General features: G+C 50.0%; 2 protein-coding genes across 2 annotated transcripts; one reads left to right on the forward strand and one right to left on the reverse strand.

Moving 5' to 3' along the window:
- Positions 1-5,690: 5,690 nt before the first annotated feature.
- Positions 5,691-7,627, forward strand: LOC125947749 (uncharacterized). Its single transcript, XM_049673023.1, has 3 exons — positions 5,691-5,827; positions 5,906-6,827; positions 7,544-7,627. Exons 1-3 carry the CDS (start codon positions 5,691-5,693, stop codon positions 7,625-7,627), a joined length of 1,143 nt encoding a protein of 380 aa, XP_049528980.1.
- A 70-nt stretch (positions 7,628-7,697) lies between these two features.
- LOC125947750 (putative nuclease HARBI1) lies at positions 7,698-9,598 on the reverse strand. Its single transcript, XM_049673024.1, has 4 exons — positions 9,137-9,598; positions 8,896-9,040; positions 7,801-8,275; positions 7,698-7,755 (listed from the first exon to the last, which is right to left on the reverse strand). The coding sequence occupies exons 1-4, from the start codon at positions 9,596-9,598 to the stop codon at positions 7,698-7,700; spliced, it is 1,140 nt and encodes a 379-aa protein (XP_049528981.1).
- Between the last annotated feature and the right edge of the window lie 4,565 nt (positions 9,599-14,163).

Below are 14,163 nucleotides of genomic sequence, written 5' to 3' on the forward strand. Positions count from 1 at the left end.
TGGCAACAAAGAAGTGATGATTGCACGAAAACACGGAATGCCGCCATGGCATAAATAATGTTTTGTTTTCAAATCCGTAGAGCACCCCACGGTCTGCTGTCTGCTAGCTCAATTTTCCACCGGCCACGTTACATGTATGTTTTTTACGTCTGATGCAGACGAACCATGCAGCATTACTGCTAGACTGCTGCAGAAAACTATCTACCATCATTGGTGCGCCTCCAATGAAATATTCACGACATCATGATAGCAACGCATTGCCAATAGCTTAACAGTAAGTAGACAACAGGATAACAACTGGAAACAGTGTGCAAGTTACGGAACTGCTGTATAAGCATAAGGTGATCACATGCCCCAATGACCTGCCCATATTCCTACTACATGTACTATTTACTGTCACTGCGGCTGGTACTGGTCCTAGGTTGTAGCCAGGAGATAGCAGAAGCACAAGGCGATTGCAATAAAGCACAAAACATAGCATCTCTTTAAAGCAAAGCACAGGCCCCAACAAGCTCACAAACGAACCTCTAGCATTAAGCACAAGACGCAACGTTTCAACACCCAGGATGACGCAGCACCCGCCACAAGACAACACAAACCTCTAGTACATGAGGTCAAGGCTACAAGTGACAGCGGCAATGTGGTGCTATCAGCCACAACACCACACACGACACTACTGCAGGAGCACAAATCGCAGCTTGGCGTCATATGGCAGCGGTAAGGAGACACCATTTGGCACATAGACACACACAGCATAAATGCATAACCACAAAGAGGCACGGTTCGACACATGCTCGAAGTAAGAAGAACCTCCATCTGGTACAAATTCAAACAGAACACAGCTTCAGAACTGCAAATCGGCATGGTGTCAGCGCACGGTTGCACTTAGATGAGGCACCATTTGGCACAAAACCACACACAACACAACTGCAAAACCACGAAGTGGCACGGTGTCGGCTTATGATGGCATTATGATGAGGCACCATTTGTCAGAAAACCACACACAACAGAACCTCAAAGCGGCACTGTGTCGGCACATGGTCGCACTGAGATGAGGAACCATTTGGCACAAAAGCACACACAATACAACCACAAAAACACAAAGCGAGACGGCGTCGGCACATGGGCGCACCAGGATGAGGCACAGTGTAGCACAAAACCACACACAACAAAGCTTCAAGACCACAAGGCGGCACGGTGTCGGCACAGGTCCGAGGTAAGGTGAGGCATCGTTCTATGGAAAATATGTAGTTCTCACGTGCACTGCAGATGCGTTTAAGCAAACGTCTCATCGGTGTTTGTGTAAAGTGCTGTTTCTGGCTGCCGAGCATCGTCAAGTGCACGTAACGCAACCCTGTAGGGTGCATTTTCACTGGGGAGCTGCTTTGTTCATTGCGCACCTGTAGCTAGTAATGATGGACACAACAGCTACAGACTGCGGCGAACACAACCAGAATGGAAGGATGGAACAAATTGTGTCGCAGCAACGTAACGGCAATGTTAGAGTAGCAACGCTATTGTGACAACAGCGGAGAACTATGGCAAAGCGACAACGATGGGATCTCAACACACAAACATCATGGTTCCGCTACAAGCATTACAGAGTCGCGGCAATGCAGGAGTAAAAGCGGCAAGACGACGAAACTCTGTTTGCGTCAAGAACCATTACCGCTTAATTTACTCAATGCAATGACCACAGTGGTGTGACGACAATGCACCTGCTACAAAGAAACACAGTCGTAGAACAGAATGGCTCCATTATAACTACATGGCAGACATCCCACTAGCGATGTAAGCCAGATCGCAAAGTCACGACGCCAAGTTGGTGCTGGCAGTGCAATGAACGCGATAACAGTAAAACTGCATAACACGGACGAAGGTAGTTATATTGACAATATCCTTGAGATGGTGAAATGACTACAGTGCTGTGACAAGGAATGGTACGATAATATTGGAATGACGAAGGTCAAACAGTGTAGACAATTGGCGACAACGATGAGGAAGCAAAAGCGTAATAACCTAACGATGCCATGAAGTGAAGGCATAAAAAAAACGACTTTCAGGACCACGAGTGTCATCAAATGCATCGGTGCACCACCTGTCACTGCACAATAGTTTGATGTGAAACATGTCCGCTTCGTAATATAACGGACACGATTGAACAGTGCATTGCTGTTGCCATGAGCAGTCAGATGTGGGATTGCTGTGACATCAACGGCGTGAAAACAATGCAAAAGCCACAGCGAAACAACAGCGACACTACGGTAGCTGGAGGAGTAGGTGTGCCGGCCGTGTCGTCTGGAGTGAACTTTGCTACTGCTGCACATCATGAGGAAAGGTGACGCTACGCGCAATATAGCAGTAATCAGCGTACCAGTATTAAATTTGCGGCAGGCAATGCGAAACAAATAAAGTACACAGCAGAAACATGTCAGCTGATAGATGGCACTTTGTACAATAAGGAGAAAGTACACTCTTCTGTAATTGCGTGGCTTCAAGTCTCTGAAATATGTTTCAGCTTCCGAGACAAAACCGATAACACTATGGCTAATACAAGCTCATTTCTGTCGGTGAATGATCGAAGGCAGCACCAAATTGTGGTGTCATTTGCTTCAGAGAGGAGCAGCATGTACAGTTACTTCGTCGCTATGAATTTTACATGATGGCGACCTAAACAAGCATTGTTATCAGTGCCAACACAAGCAACACTGGAGACCATTCAAGGTCAAAGAACTCTTTTAGGAGCAGTTCCTCAGCCACAGTTCCATCCACTCCACCCTTCTTATCGATTAAGGATAGCAAAAATGCTGCAGCACGGAGTTTGCAGCCATTCGTACAATGTGGCAACCGAGAAAATTACACAGAACATTATTTGCAACTGTCACCACCAAAACGTATTGTGACCACAATCCCTCGGAGAGGTCACAAAATACAGGCAATGAGTTCTGTGAAAGTTAAGGCACCAAGACATCTATGCCAGTTTATGCAGAACGTGTGATCATGTAAATGCTGCATCATGCTTGATCGCAGCATTGCACGGCTAACGAATTTGCTCTATGATCAAAATTAAATTCCCGTAGCACGTCCAATTACGATCCATTGGCAGCGTGTCAATTTCTGTGGAATTAACTGACTCCCCCCCGCACGCAACCCCATAATCCCGAAGGAAAATGTGCATTAACTTGTTCCTGCAATTGCCAAAACATGTCCATGTGAAGTGCAAATAATTTTACGGTTGTATTAGTAAGCTGTATGAAAGGTGAATATGAATACCGCTGCAGTCCTTGACAACAGAAATTTCAGCACAGATTGTGCCATCCATGCTCCACATGGAGTTTTTATCCGCCATGCTGCTTCAGCGCAATCTTAGATATATGCGCACTTTTCGGGGCTAACCTTGGCTCCCCCCCCCCCCCCCCCACCCCCGAAAAGGTTCACCTTAGCGTACGGCAAAGAGGGCGAAGCCGAAAGTATGCACGTTTAGTAGCCATTCATTAAAATACTTGCCATGCTCGGTCAATTTCGTCTGTAAGTATTGTTTTTCCCATTACGTAGGCCGGAAGGTTGCAGTAGTTAACCTAACGCTTGCCTTAATAACGCCTAATAAGCATGCGTTCAATTGCACAAAGTGTGTCTATCGCAACGCAATGACGTCGGTGACTCACAAACACGCATCATATAGGAGTTCTAACTATCGTCAGCGCGGTCGTCCTGAGGTAACAAAAAATATCTGCCTCCGTGAGAACATGCATCGGCGTCGCCTTGAACCCCAGCATGCAAGTAGCAGCGATAAAATGTAAACTACCACAAAACACTTGGCCCTGTAGGGCGCGCACACTATCATCGGCGGCGCCTGTGTCTTCCGCTCAAAGCAGACGACAAACAAGTAGCAGGGGGGTTTGCTTCAGCAGCCATGCCTTAACGTGTCTTTCATGCATCCTTAAGTCTAACACAAACTCTTCTTGTCGGTGCCTGTTCGAGGGCCTTAAAACTAACAGCACTGCTACATACAGTGTGCCCTTCTTCGGGATTTACTAGCACAAGGTACAAAGCATGACTGCTCTCAGTAATACTTGTAAATGAAACAGCAAAAAATTTATTTAACCGTCACGTGTCGAAAACACAATGTTTCATCCACGGGCGTGTGACCTTTTTCGGTTCCCACAACTAGGGGTGTTTTCACTCGTACAAGTTCTTTGCTCCGGGCCCACATTACCTACGCATACAGCTAAGACGTGCTGGCATGTTGGTGAAGCAACTTAATTCAAGCATTCATCATTGCACTCGTTTTGACGGCAAAGAAGCATTGTCCATTCACTCTCATTGGAGGCTTATTAAACGCCGCGCCTTATGAAGTTTGTTCGTTATTATTCGGCACCTCTCTTACTGCACTTCTTTCCATTGACACCCTCTATCACTGTCACAAATCGCATACACGCAATGAGCGTGACTTAGCATCCTTGGAGGATAGTCGTGAGCGCACAGTTCGCAAGAGAGCAATTGAAAGTAAGGCTAACAACAATTGTTATTGTACTGCAAGCTGAGATCACACAGGTGCAAAAAAAAAATGCAGAATGCGGTTATCATTGCATTACAAGTGATCAGACCGTTGCTTCCTTTATCCACGGCAGCGGCCGAATTCTAAATGGCTAAATACAAAGCACATGTGCACTACGGCACAAAGCCACGTTTTCAACTTACAGGCAGTGCAAACAGTATGCGCAATGTTCCACTACGTCGTCCGTGTTAGCTAACACATGAGCTTGCAAGCGTTAAACCATAGTAATTTTTGTTTAATCAATACTTGCAGCCAATGAACCTACAGAAACAGTGCTCACTAGTTCAAATATTGAAAATTCCTAAATAATTCTGCAATCGTCGCACACATGTACATCTGTTGTGTTATTTTCTCCCATTGCTGCTACACATCATGGACGGTAACTTCGCGTTTTTTGTACTGTTGATACTGCAATTACCCGTGTACCTTTGTGTGCGCTTCATGGAATGCTATTTAAAGCATTCATTACAGCTAACATGTACATCAGCGCTTTCGTCAAACACGCATTTCGTCTTCTACATGCGTACAGATGATGCCGAGCGTCCGAGGACCGTTCCAAGAGGTGTAGCGCAAATTTTCCTGTTATGGCGTACAGTAGCGGCGCACTAGACTCAGTTGGCACACCTATCACTCCAGCTACTATACCGACACTGCAACACACGAAACGCCACGACGTAAGCGGAATCTTGGCGATGTGGTGGTTCTAGAGCTTACATAGAAGCGTAAGCGGATCACCTAGCACAGCGCGCTGGTCTTACGCGGATATGTGACGCCTGCTCGTACTATACGATCCAACAGATACACTGGGCGCACTATGCCAAGGGTGTGAAACCAAATTTCAGCTGGACCCTTGCATTCAGCAAGACCTACACAGCAAGACAGCAGCCATTGCCAGCCACTGATATGGAAGTGGAAAGCAAGCATCACAATAAAGCATAGCCAGAAATAGCACTACAGGCACACAATTCTACCGAAGAAGGACAATTTTGAACACATGGGAGCAGCACGAGCATGAAGGGCCTGGCACAAAACCACGCACACTTCTACTGCAGAGGGACAGGTGTCATCAGCACTGCACGCACACAATTCTGCTTCAGAAGGACAATTTTGAACACATGGGAGCAGCACAAGGATGAAGCGACTGGCTCAAAACCATGCACACTTCTACTGTAAAGGGGGAAGTGTCAGCACATGGCAGCAACAAGCAGTGATCACCTCGCACGAAACAGCACACGCAGTGGGGAAGCACAAGGCGGCAAGTGTCATCAGGTGGCAGCAACAAGCAGTGATCACCTCGCACGAAACAGCACACGCAGTGCGAAAGCACAAGGCGGCAAGTGTCATCAGGTGGCAGCAACAAGCAGTCATCACCTCGCACGAAACAGCACACGCAGTGGGGAAGCACAAGGCGGCAAGTGTCATCAGGTGGCAGCAACAAGCAGTGATCACCTCGCACGAAACAGCACACGCAGTGGGGAAGCACAAGGCGGCAAGTGTCATCAGGTGGCAGCAACAAGCAGTCATCACCTCGCACGAAACAGCACACGCAGTGGGGAAGCACAAGGCGGCAAGTGTCATCAGGTGGCAGCAACAAGCAGTGATCACCTCGCACGAAACAGCACACGCAGTGGGGAAGCACAAGGCGGCAAGTGTCATCAGGTGGCAGCAACAAGCAGTGATCACCTCGCACGAAACAGCACACGCAGTGGGGAAGCACAAGGCGGCAAGTGTCATCAGGTGGCAGCAACAAGCAGTGATCCCCTCGCACGAAACAGCACATGCAGTGGGGAAGCACAAGGCGGCAAGTGTCATCAGGTGGCAGCAACAAGCAGTGATCACCTCGCACGAAACAGCACACGCAGTGGGGAAGCACAAGGCGGCAAGTGTCATCAGGTGGCAGCAACAAGCAGTGATCACCTCGCACGAAACAGCACACGCAGTGGGGAAGCACAAGGCGGCAAGTGTCATCAGGTGGCAGCAACAAGCAGTGATCACCTCGCACGAAACAGCACAAGCAGTGCGCAAGCACAAGGCGGCAAGTGTCATCAGGTGGCAGCAACAAGCAGTGATCACCTCGCACGAAACAGCACACGCAGTGGGGAAGCACAAGGCGGCAAGTGTCATCAGGTGGCAGCAACAAGCAGTGATCACCTCGCACGAAACAGCACACGCAGTGGGGAAGCACAAGGCGGCAAGTGTCATCAGGTGGCAGCAACAAGCACTGATCCCCTCGCACGAAACAGCACATGCTGTGGGGAAGCACAAGGCGGCAAGTGTCATCAGGTGGCAGCAACAAGCAGTGATCACCTCGCACGAAACAGCACACGCAGTGGGGAAGCACAAGGCGGCAAGTGTCATCAGGTGGCAGCAACAAGCAGTGATCACCTCGCACGAAACAGCACAAGCAGTGCGCAAGCACAAGGCGGCAAGTGTCATCAGGTGGCAGCAACAAGCAGTGATCACCTCGCACGAAACAGCACACGCAGTGGGGAAGCACAAGGCGGCAAGTGTCATCAGGTGGCAGCAACAAGCAGTGATCACCTCGCACGAAACAGCACACGCAGTGGGGAAGCACAAGGCGGCAAGTGTCATCAGGTGGCAGCAACAAGCAGTGATCCCCTCGCACGAAACAGCACATGCAGTGGGGAAGCACAAGGCGGCAAGTGTCATCAGGTGGCAGCAGCAAGCAGTGATCACCTCGCACGAAACAGCACACGCAGTGGGGAAGCACAAGGCGGCAAGTGTCATCAGGTGGCAGCAACAAGCAGTGATCACCTCGCACGAAACAGCACAAGCAGTGCGGAAGCACAAGGCGGCAAGTGTCATCAGGTGGCAGCACCAAGCAGTCATCACCTCGCACGAAACAGCACACGCAGTGCGGAAGCACAAGGTGGCAAGTGTCATCAGGTGGCAGCACCAAGCAGTCATCACCTCGCACGAAACAGCACACGCAGTGCGGAAGCACAAGGCGGCAAGTGTCATCAGGTGGCAGCGACAAGCAGTGATCCCCTCGCACGAAAGAGCACAAGTAGTGCGCAAGCACAAGGCGGCAAGTGTCAGCACTTCTAGTGAAGCACATGGGAGGAGCCGCAAAACCTGCATGTCGCAAATCGCTTCTCAGCAAACTGCGACCGACTGCCTAGTGTTGAAGGCGACGTGCCTGCCAAACAGCTCGCTGGATATGCTGCAGGGGCCTGCTGCGAGCGACAGAGAGCATAGCAATCTGCCTTGCGCGTACTGACCTGCCACGCAAGAACAGGGCCCGCCTTTGTTGCGGTGATGCAGTCTGCGTCGTTGTGCCTGTGGAGCCAAGTGAGTGATCACCATCATCGTCGCCATCGTTGTCGGCATCAGCGTCGTCGCCATCAGCGTCGTCGCCATTGTCGTCGTCGTCATCGTCGTCATTGCTATCGTCGTCATTGCCATCGTCATCGTGGTGGTGGTACAAATGGCTCGGGTATGGCTCACCTTCGTGAATGCACAGATTGTGCAGTGCCGCACACGCCGCCACAATTGAACCCGCTTTTCTGGGACCATAGTGCAAGGCGCAGTGACGCTGCAGGCATCGGAAACGGCTCTTCATAACGCCGATGCAGCGCTCCACCGCTGACCTTGTGGAGGCGTGGGCAGTGTTGAACCGCCCTTCCGGTGTGTTGAGGGCAGGGTGGCCTGGTACAGGCGTCATGAGCCACGGCTCAAGTGGATACGCACTGTCACCTGCACAAATAAGTAGTGGTCATACTATTTCTGGCTTATTCACCTAAGCCCCATTGCACAAGGTAAGACCCATTGCACATTACCTTCTACATTATTCATATATTCACATGCAAAATACTAGATAAATATTGATCCTAAGTATCGAGCACAGTTCATGTGTAACTGTAAAGAAGTGCTTCACTCTTATTCCTATTATTCGCTTTTGCGGAAATGTTCAATCCATTTATATGGGCGCCTGTGTGGTCCCAGACATGCCGAAAACAGCCTTGTGCATCTCGAAATCGCCTCGATTGCCGGAGAATACCGGACGCATCAGTAGCACGGCAATGTGCTGCAAGTGGGTCCGCCTCCCTCAGTGCGTTCAAGCCATGAAATGCAATTTTTACTACAGTAATCACGACGAGATGTGCTCGTACATGCAGAAGCACTTTTTCCCATGTGACCGTGATGACGATTACATTTTACTGCATTTTCTATAGGTTCGTCGTACAACAGAACACAATGAAAACCACCTTGACAAGCGATTACATCACGCACATGTGTTCGACTCTCAGGGGGATACAAGGACTACACGCACATGCACCACGTACTCATTTCTTTTCAGAGCTCTTACTACTCACCCAACAGGTACTCCCCGTCTTGCACGACAATGCGGCCACTCACGATGCGCCTGCGAAGCAGCGAGTGTCGCCACACGTGCGCGTCGTGGCATGAGCCAGCGAACCGCGGATCAATGTACCTCACCCTCAAGTCCGAGTCGCACACCTGGGAAACACATTACAGAAAACAGTGTGACTGTGATGCAAATGGCTGTGCATCAAACGTTGCTCCATTATCAGTGCAGTTTCGTTTACAACTTACCACCATTGTATTGAGGGCGTAATAGCCCTTCCGGGACCAGTAGGGTGCCTTCTGTGCAGGAGGGAGCCTCGGGGCAACAATAGCGACGAATGTGCCATCGACGCATCCAATTACACCTCCAAGCCGGCCGTGTTGCAAGAAACCTTGCTTGATGGCTGCTCGGTCGCTTGAGGTGCGTGGAAAGGCCACCCATCCTCGCTCCTTCCCCACGACAGCAATGGCATGCGCGACTCTCGCTATGCAGCGGCTCACAGAAGCCTGCGACATGTCAATAGTCGCCTCGCTGCCGATTGACAACTGGAAACTTCCTGTCGCAAAGAACCTGAGCGCGCAGAGAACTTGGTCCTCAACGCTCAGGCCTCCCGCGGTCAGGGGCTCCAGATGGTCTGCAAGCTCACTGCAAAGCAGCCGCACGGAGCTCTTCGTCATGCGGAAATGCCGCCGAAAAACGTCTGCCCTCATGGCGAACGGGTCACGGCAGGGGCGGGTAGATCGTTCCCGCCGGCGTGCGACGAACCACGCGACCAACCTGCTGTTCATGCTGCCGCTGCTCCAAAAACGCTGCCACCGACACTTGCACTTTCACAAGGCGACACACAAGGCAACACAACAGTCAACAAACACCAACGCGCAAAGCCGCCATGAAAACAGCAACTACAAACTACCACGACCACCGCCTTTCTTGTCTCTCTGCTACGCTTCACCACCAACCAAACGACGTGTTCGTTTATTCAGTGCATGTCGAGAGCAACCACTGACACCGTGACGTCAAAGTGACGTACACCGGAACTGCTAGGTGGCGCGACTTCTTTTCCGGTTTGGTCAACCAGCCAATCAGCGCGCGCCAGGAAAGGCGAAAAGAGAAATTTCGCCTAGGCGAACGTTTCAGAATACGGGCCCTGCTCCGCGATTTGGCCAATGTCTCCGCACGGCCACCGGGCCTGCAAGAGACTCTTGCACGAACACAGTCCGCTCATAGAGAAAGAAATTCAACAAGATGGCACACTCGGCAAAAACTGGCAACAGAAAACACGTCACCATACGTCACGCTATACTTTTGACGCCGAACGTTAGCTGCCGCGAGCATCGAAAAAAAAAAAGAAAGTGTAATTAAGCTAACAGGCATTGATTTATTTTTCAAGTTCTTTGCCGCGAAAACAAACGTTTTCGAATAAATGAACTTAAGCTTTGCGACTTATTTTCCTTACCTTACCTAGCCACAGGTCAATGACGCGCCAGATACATGCGTCATCCGCCAGACACTCCCCCGAAGCCAGAGAGGGCGGCCGCGCGCGCGTTCGAGCGCTCGCCCGCTGCGACCCGTCTGTCCCCATTTTTTTTTTAAAGTAGCCTGGTTTATTGGGCTCTCGGCGTATTCTTGCGTTCCTTCTGCACTGGGACAAGACACCATGCACTGCACTATTGGACTACGGCAAGGTGAGAAATCTTGTTTCACAGTCTACGACGCAATTAGGCTTACGGCACGGGACCGAGACTTAAGACGCAGTTAGCGAAAAACAGCTCGGCCCTCCTGGTGCAGTTATTTGAGTTCATGAATCGTGATGGGACATGTTTCCGACGCTTCCTGGGGGATTATTGTAACTTATTTCGGTTTTTGAGGCACACTGGCCACACAGGGCGCCGTGTCGCAGTTAGCGAGAACTCGGCCGTGGTGCGTAGTCTAGTGCATCTTGCTAGAAGTTTGTGCCGCTTTCTCTGAGGCAAGACATTACTGAAAAGTAATTTCGTTACTTTTTGGGGTACTTTTGAGGCACGCTGGCCGCACAGCGCGCTGTGACGCAGTTAGCGATAAGCTGCTCGGCCGCGGTGATAAAGTTAGTTTGGCGTGTAATGAATCTTAGAGGGACAAGTTCGTGACGTTTTTTTGTGGACCCGCAACAACGTATACCTTCTTTCGGTACTCACGCCTGTTGAAAACGCGATGGGCGATTGCCAGGAGTGATAACATGGGAGTATGCTGCTGGCGCTGGCAAAACGCGCGAAAGATAACGCCGAGGAACATATCAGAAACTTGTAATTCGAAAATTCCGTCTTCTAGAGGACTGAAAACAGGCTTTGCACCCACGCATTTGTCTTGAGTGCGAGTAGAAGGCACTCTGCGAACGTCTAGCATGGTCCGACTGGGAGCCTCTGTTGCGTCCGTCTCTGTGTATGTACATACGTATCGTCGCGTCGCCCGAGGCCAAGTTTTGGAAACGCGAAGTCGCCCGTGTATTTGTGCTACCAAAGTGCAGGAAATAATGCCCGGAAATAGGGGAACGCTGGGAAATCAGATGTTTTCATATTTTATGGTATTGTTTGGGATGAGTCGGGTATTTTCTACGCCATGTATGTAAAAGCAAATTGCTTTTCTTTGTAATGCTGCCCATTCACCGCTTTCGCACGTTTCGCCTCTACACGCAGTATTCCTATGTCTAAATACCAAAATGACACATGCTTGTAACATGCTGTTACGTGCTTGTAAATGTAACATGCTTGTAATTTACTTCCTTTCAGCTGGTGCCGTCCGGTGGAGCTTCATACGGGAACTACTGCTTACCTGGGGTCACAACGTTGGATGAACGCACAAAAGGCGCGCAGCGAGCTTTTATATAGAGCAAAATATTTGCTCATTGCACAAAAGGTCTTGCGTCTACTTTGTGAAATTGCACGTGGCACAGATCCCATGGGACTTTACGAAATCGTTCGCAATCATTTTTACGAAATAAAAACCGATTCCACCCGAAGAGCAAAACAAATGTCACAGTTTCGCCCTAAGGGCGAAGCAATGAATGCGATAGCAACACAGTAATGTCATACGAAGTAAGGTGAGCGGCTTTGGTAGCAATATGAATTGTAGTAAACATGAGCTGATTAAGTAAGCAGGTGTGCTGCGGCGTAAGTATACCGACATGAAGAGAGACTCGATGACCACGAGAAGGCGCGTGTCCATTGGTGGTGTTGATGAGAAGCGCTTCCCGTGGGCAGCGCGTGCGAAGGGACACACCTGTAGCGCTGCACTGCCGATCCGGGCAGCATTGCATGTGTAGCGTGCGTTGGAAAATGTGGCCCGACTATTACTAACTGAATGAACAAGCGTGGTGTGAGCGCGCACAAACAAACATGAATAGATCACACGGAATGACTGCAGACAACGACCGTCAAAACTCTGGCAGCAAGCGCATACGCCGCAGCGGCGAAGGTACGTGCGGTCTATCGCTTCAACGGAAACTGAGCGGCGAATGCACGGCGCATAAAGGTCAGAGCCGTGTGGAGATAAGAGACGGTGCGGGTGAGCGACGAGCGCGGTTGTTGGCAGAGTAGAAGTGCGCCCCCCCCCCCTGCTCCCTCCGGCCCTGGCTTCCCGCTTCCTTGCTTGCGCGGGGGAGATTGAATGCGTTCCCTCTCCGTGATAGCGCGCGTCCCCGCACGCTTCCGCTCGGGCATACGGCGCGCGGCGAAGATTTTATCTATAGGGAACCTCACGGCGACGGCGACGCCGATGGCAGAAATCCGGTTGAAGTGTCCATATGATTGCTATCGCAATAAAAAAGGAGGGGGGCGCAGCCGGCGTGCTAGCTTGCGTTCAAAATAGCGCGCCCACAACTGAAACCGGAAGTGATTTATACCAACCGCTTGGCGCGCTGCAGTCAATTCTGCCGCTGGGCCCTATGGGAGTGTCGCCTCTTGTTGAATTCCTTTCTCTTGAAACCAACGTTTGTAGCGTGACATGCTAGTATGCCGGGCTGCTGTGCATTCGGTTGCCGCAACCGCACGGAAGACGGAAAGAAGTTCTTTTTCATTCCTCGCGGGAACAACAATATCACCAGAAGGAAGAAAGAATTTTCTGTTGTTTTTATTCTTGCGTGCACTTAGATTCCATGTCATGATTCATTGCTTAAGCGGCCATAAGAAATGATATGCTTAAGTATTTTGACGGCTTGGGCTTCTTTGATAGAGTCGATCATCAACGAGCAGTTTTTATTCTTGTGTTGGTCATTGGAGTGCTACGGACGCTGTGGAAAATGGCGCTATTTGCTAACTGCTGTTCTTTAATTGTATCCTACTATAGGGCGTGCTTCAAATCAGTGCTTGCCTTTTGAAGAAAAAGTTTGTTCTGCATTCGCGCACTAAAAGCCAATTTTTGCATATATATTCCTTCATTCTCCTGCATCTCTACATAAAAACACCAAACACAGCTTTTCTGGTGTGGGGCGAAGTTCGCGGCCCACTGCTGCAGTTGTCCGTGTATGTGGTACCAGCACTCCGAGATGTACGACTTTCCTTGATGATACAGAAATTTGCTCATCAACCAGTGTTGTATTCATAGGCGTAACTGCCGGGGGGGGGGGCAGTGCCCCCCCCCCCCTCACTGTCAAGAGCGGGCGGGATCAAAGTATGCCATTCCCTCGCCCCCCCTCCCTTATAAAAGCGTACACTTTCCTACAAAACATAGGTGAAGCAAAATTTAATTTCTTGTTTTCGGTGACGGAAGCCGATTGCCAATGAATATTGTGGCTTTCGTGATGCTCCACCTGTGCGTTTGACACCGTGTGCCCTTTCGCTACATCATTGCGGCGCTGTTGTCGTCTTCTTTTTAAGCTCCCAGTTCCGCCTTATAGCACACCTGGCAGTCGTGGCAAAATTTTTTTGTAGAGCGATGCCAGGGTATTTTCTTTTTCGAGGCGGTCTTTCACTATGACGAGCTGCTGCGTTAGTTTGCTTGTACAGATGCGCAAGATAGGCACTCCGTAACCTTTGAAAATCCTTGAAATGACTCGCTAACCCCTCGTGCCTAAGGAAGTAAAGTATGCTTCCTTCTTGTCCTTGCTCTGGCAGGAGGGTTAGCAGCCCGCCCTTTTTCTGTCATTATAGGCTGGTCTAGATAGCCATCGTCGAGTAAGTCTTCAGCTCAAGTTTTCGTGTGACAACAGTGGACTATAAAAGCGGAATGAGAAATATATATGCGAATCTGGGAACTTAAAAGGAAGGATACAACAGCGCCGCAATGATGTAGCTAAGTGGCA

This window comes from Dermacentor silvarum, chromosome 8 (assembly GCF_013339745.2).
Source record: "Dermacentor silvarum isolate Dsil-2018 chromosome 8, BIME_Dsil_1.4, whole genome shotgun sequence".
In the NCBI taxonomy this organism is placed as follows: Eukaryota; Metazoa; Arthropoda; class Arachnida; order Ixodida; family Ixodidae; genus Dermacentor; species Dermacentor silvarum.

What these genes read in the sequence shown, in the direction of transcription:
- LOC125947749 (XM_049673023.1), top strand. Translation starts at nt 5,691, where the DNA reads ATGAAGCGACTGGCTCAAAACCATGCACACTTCTACTGTAAAGGGGGA. An exon ending in AAGGCGGCAAGTGTCATCAG is followed by an intron (nt 5,828 to 5,905) that starts GTGGCAGCAACA and finishes AAGTGTCATCAG; the next exon opens with GTGGCAGCAACAAGCAGTCA. An exon ending in CTGTGGGGAAGCACAAGGCG is followed by an intron (nt 6,828 to 7,543) that starts GCAAGTGTCATC and finishes AAGTGTCATCAG; the next exon opens with GTGGCAGCGACAAGCAGTGA.
- LOC125947750 (XM_049673024.1), bottom strand. Translation starts at nt 9,598, where the DNA reads ATGAGGGCAGACGTTTTTCGGCGGCATTTCCGCATGACGAAGAGCTCC. An exon ending in ACGCCCTCAATACAATGGTG is followed by an intron (nt 9,041 to 9,136) that starts GTAAGTTGTAAA and finishes TGTGTTTCCCAG; the next exon opens with GTGTGCGACTCGGACTTGAG. An exon ending in AGACGGGGAGTACCTGTTGG is followed by an intron (nt 8,276 to 8,895) that starts GTGAGTAGTAAG and finishes TTATTTGTGCAG; the next exon opens with GTGACAGTGCGTATCCACTT.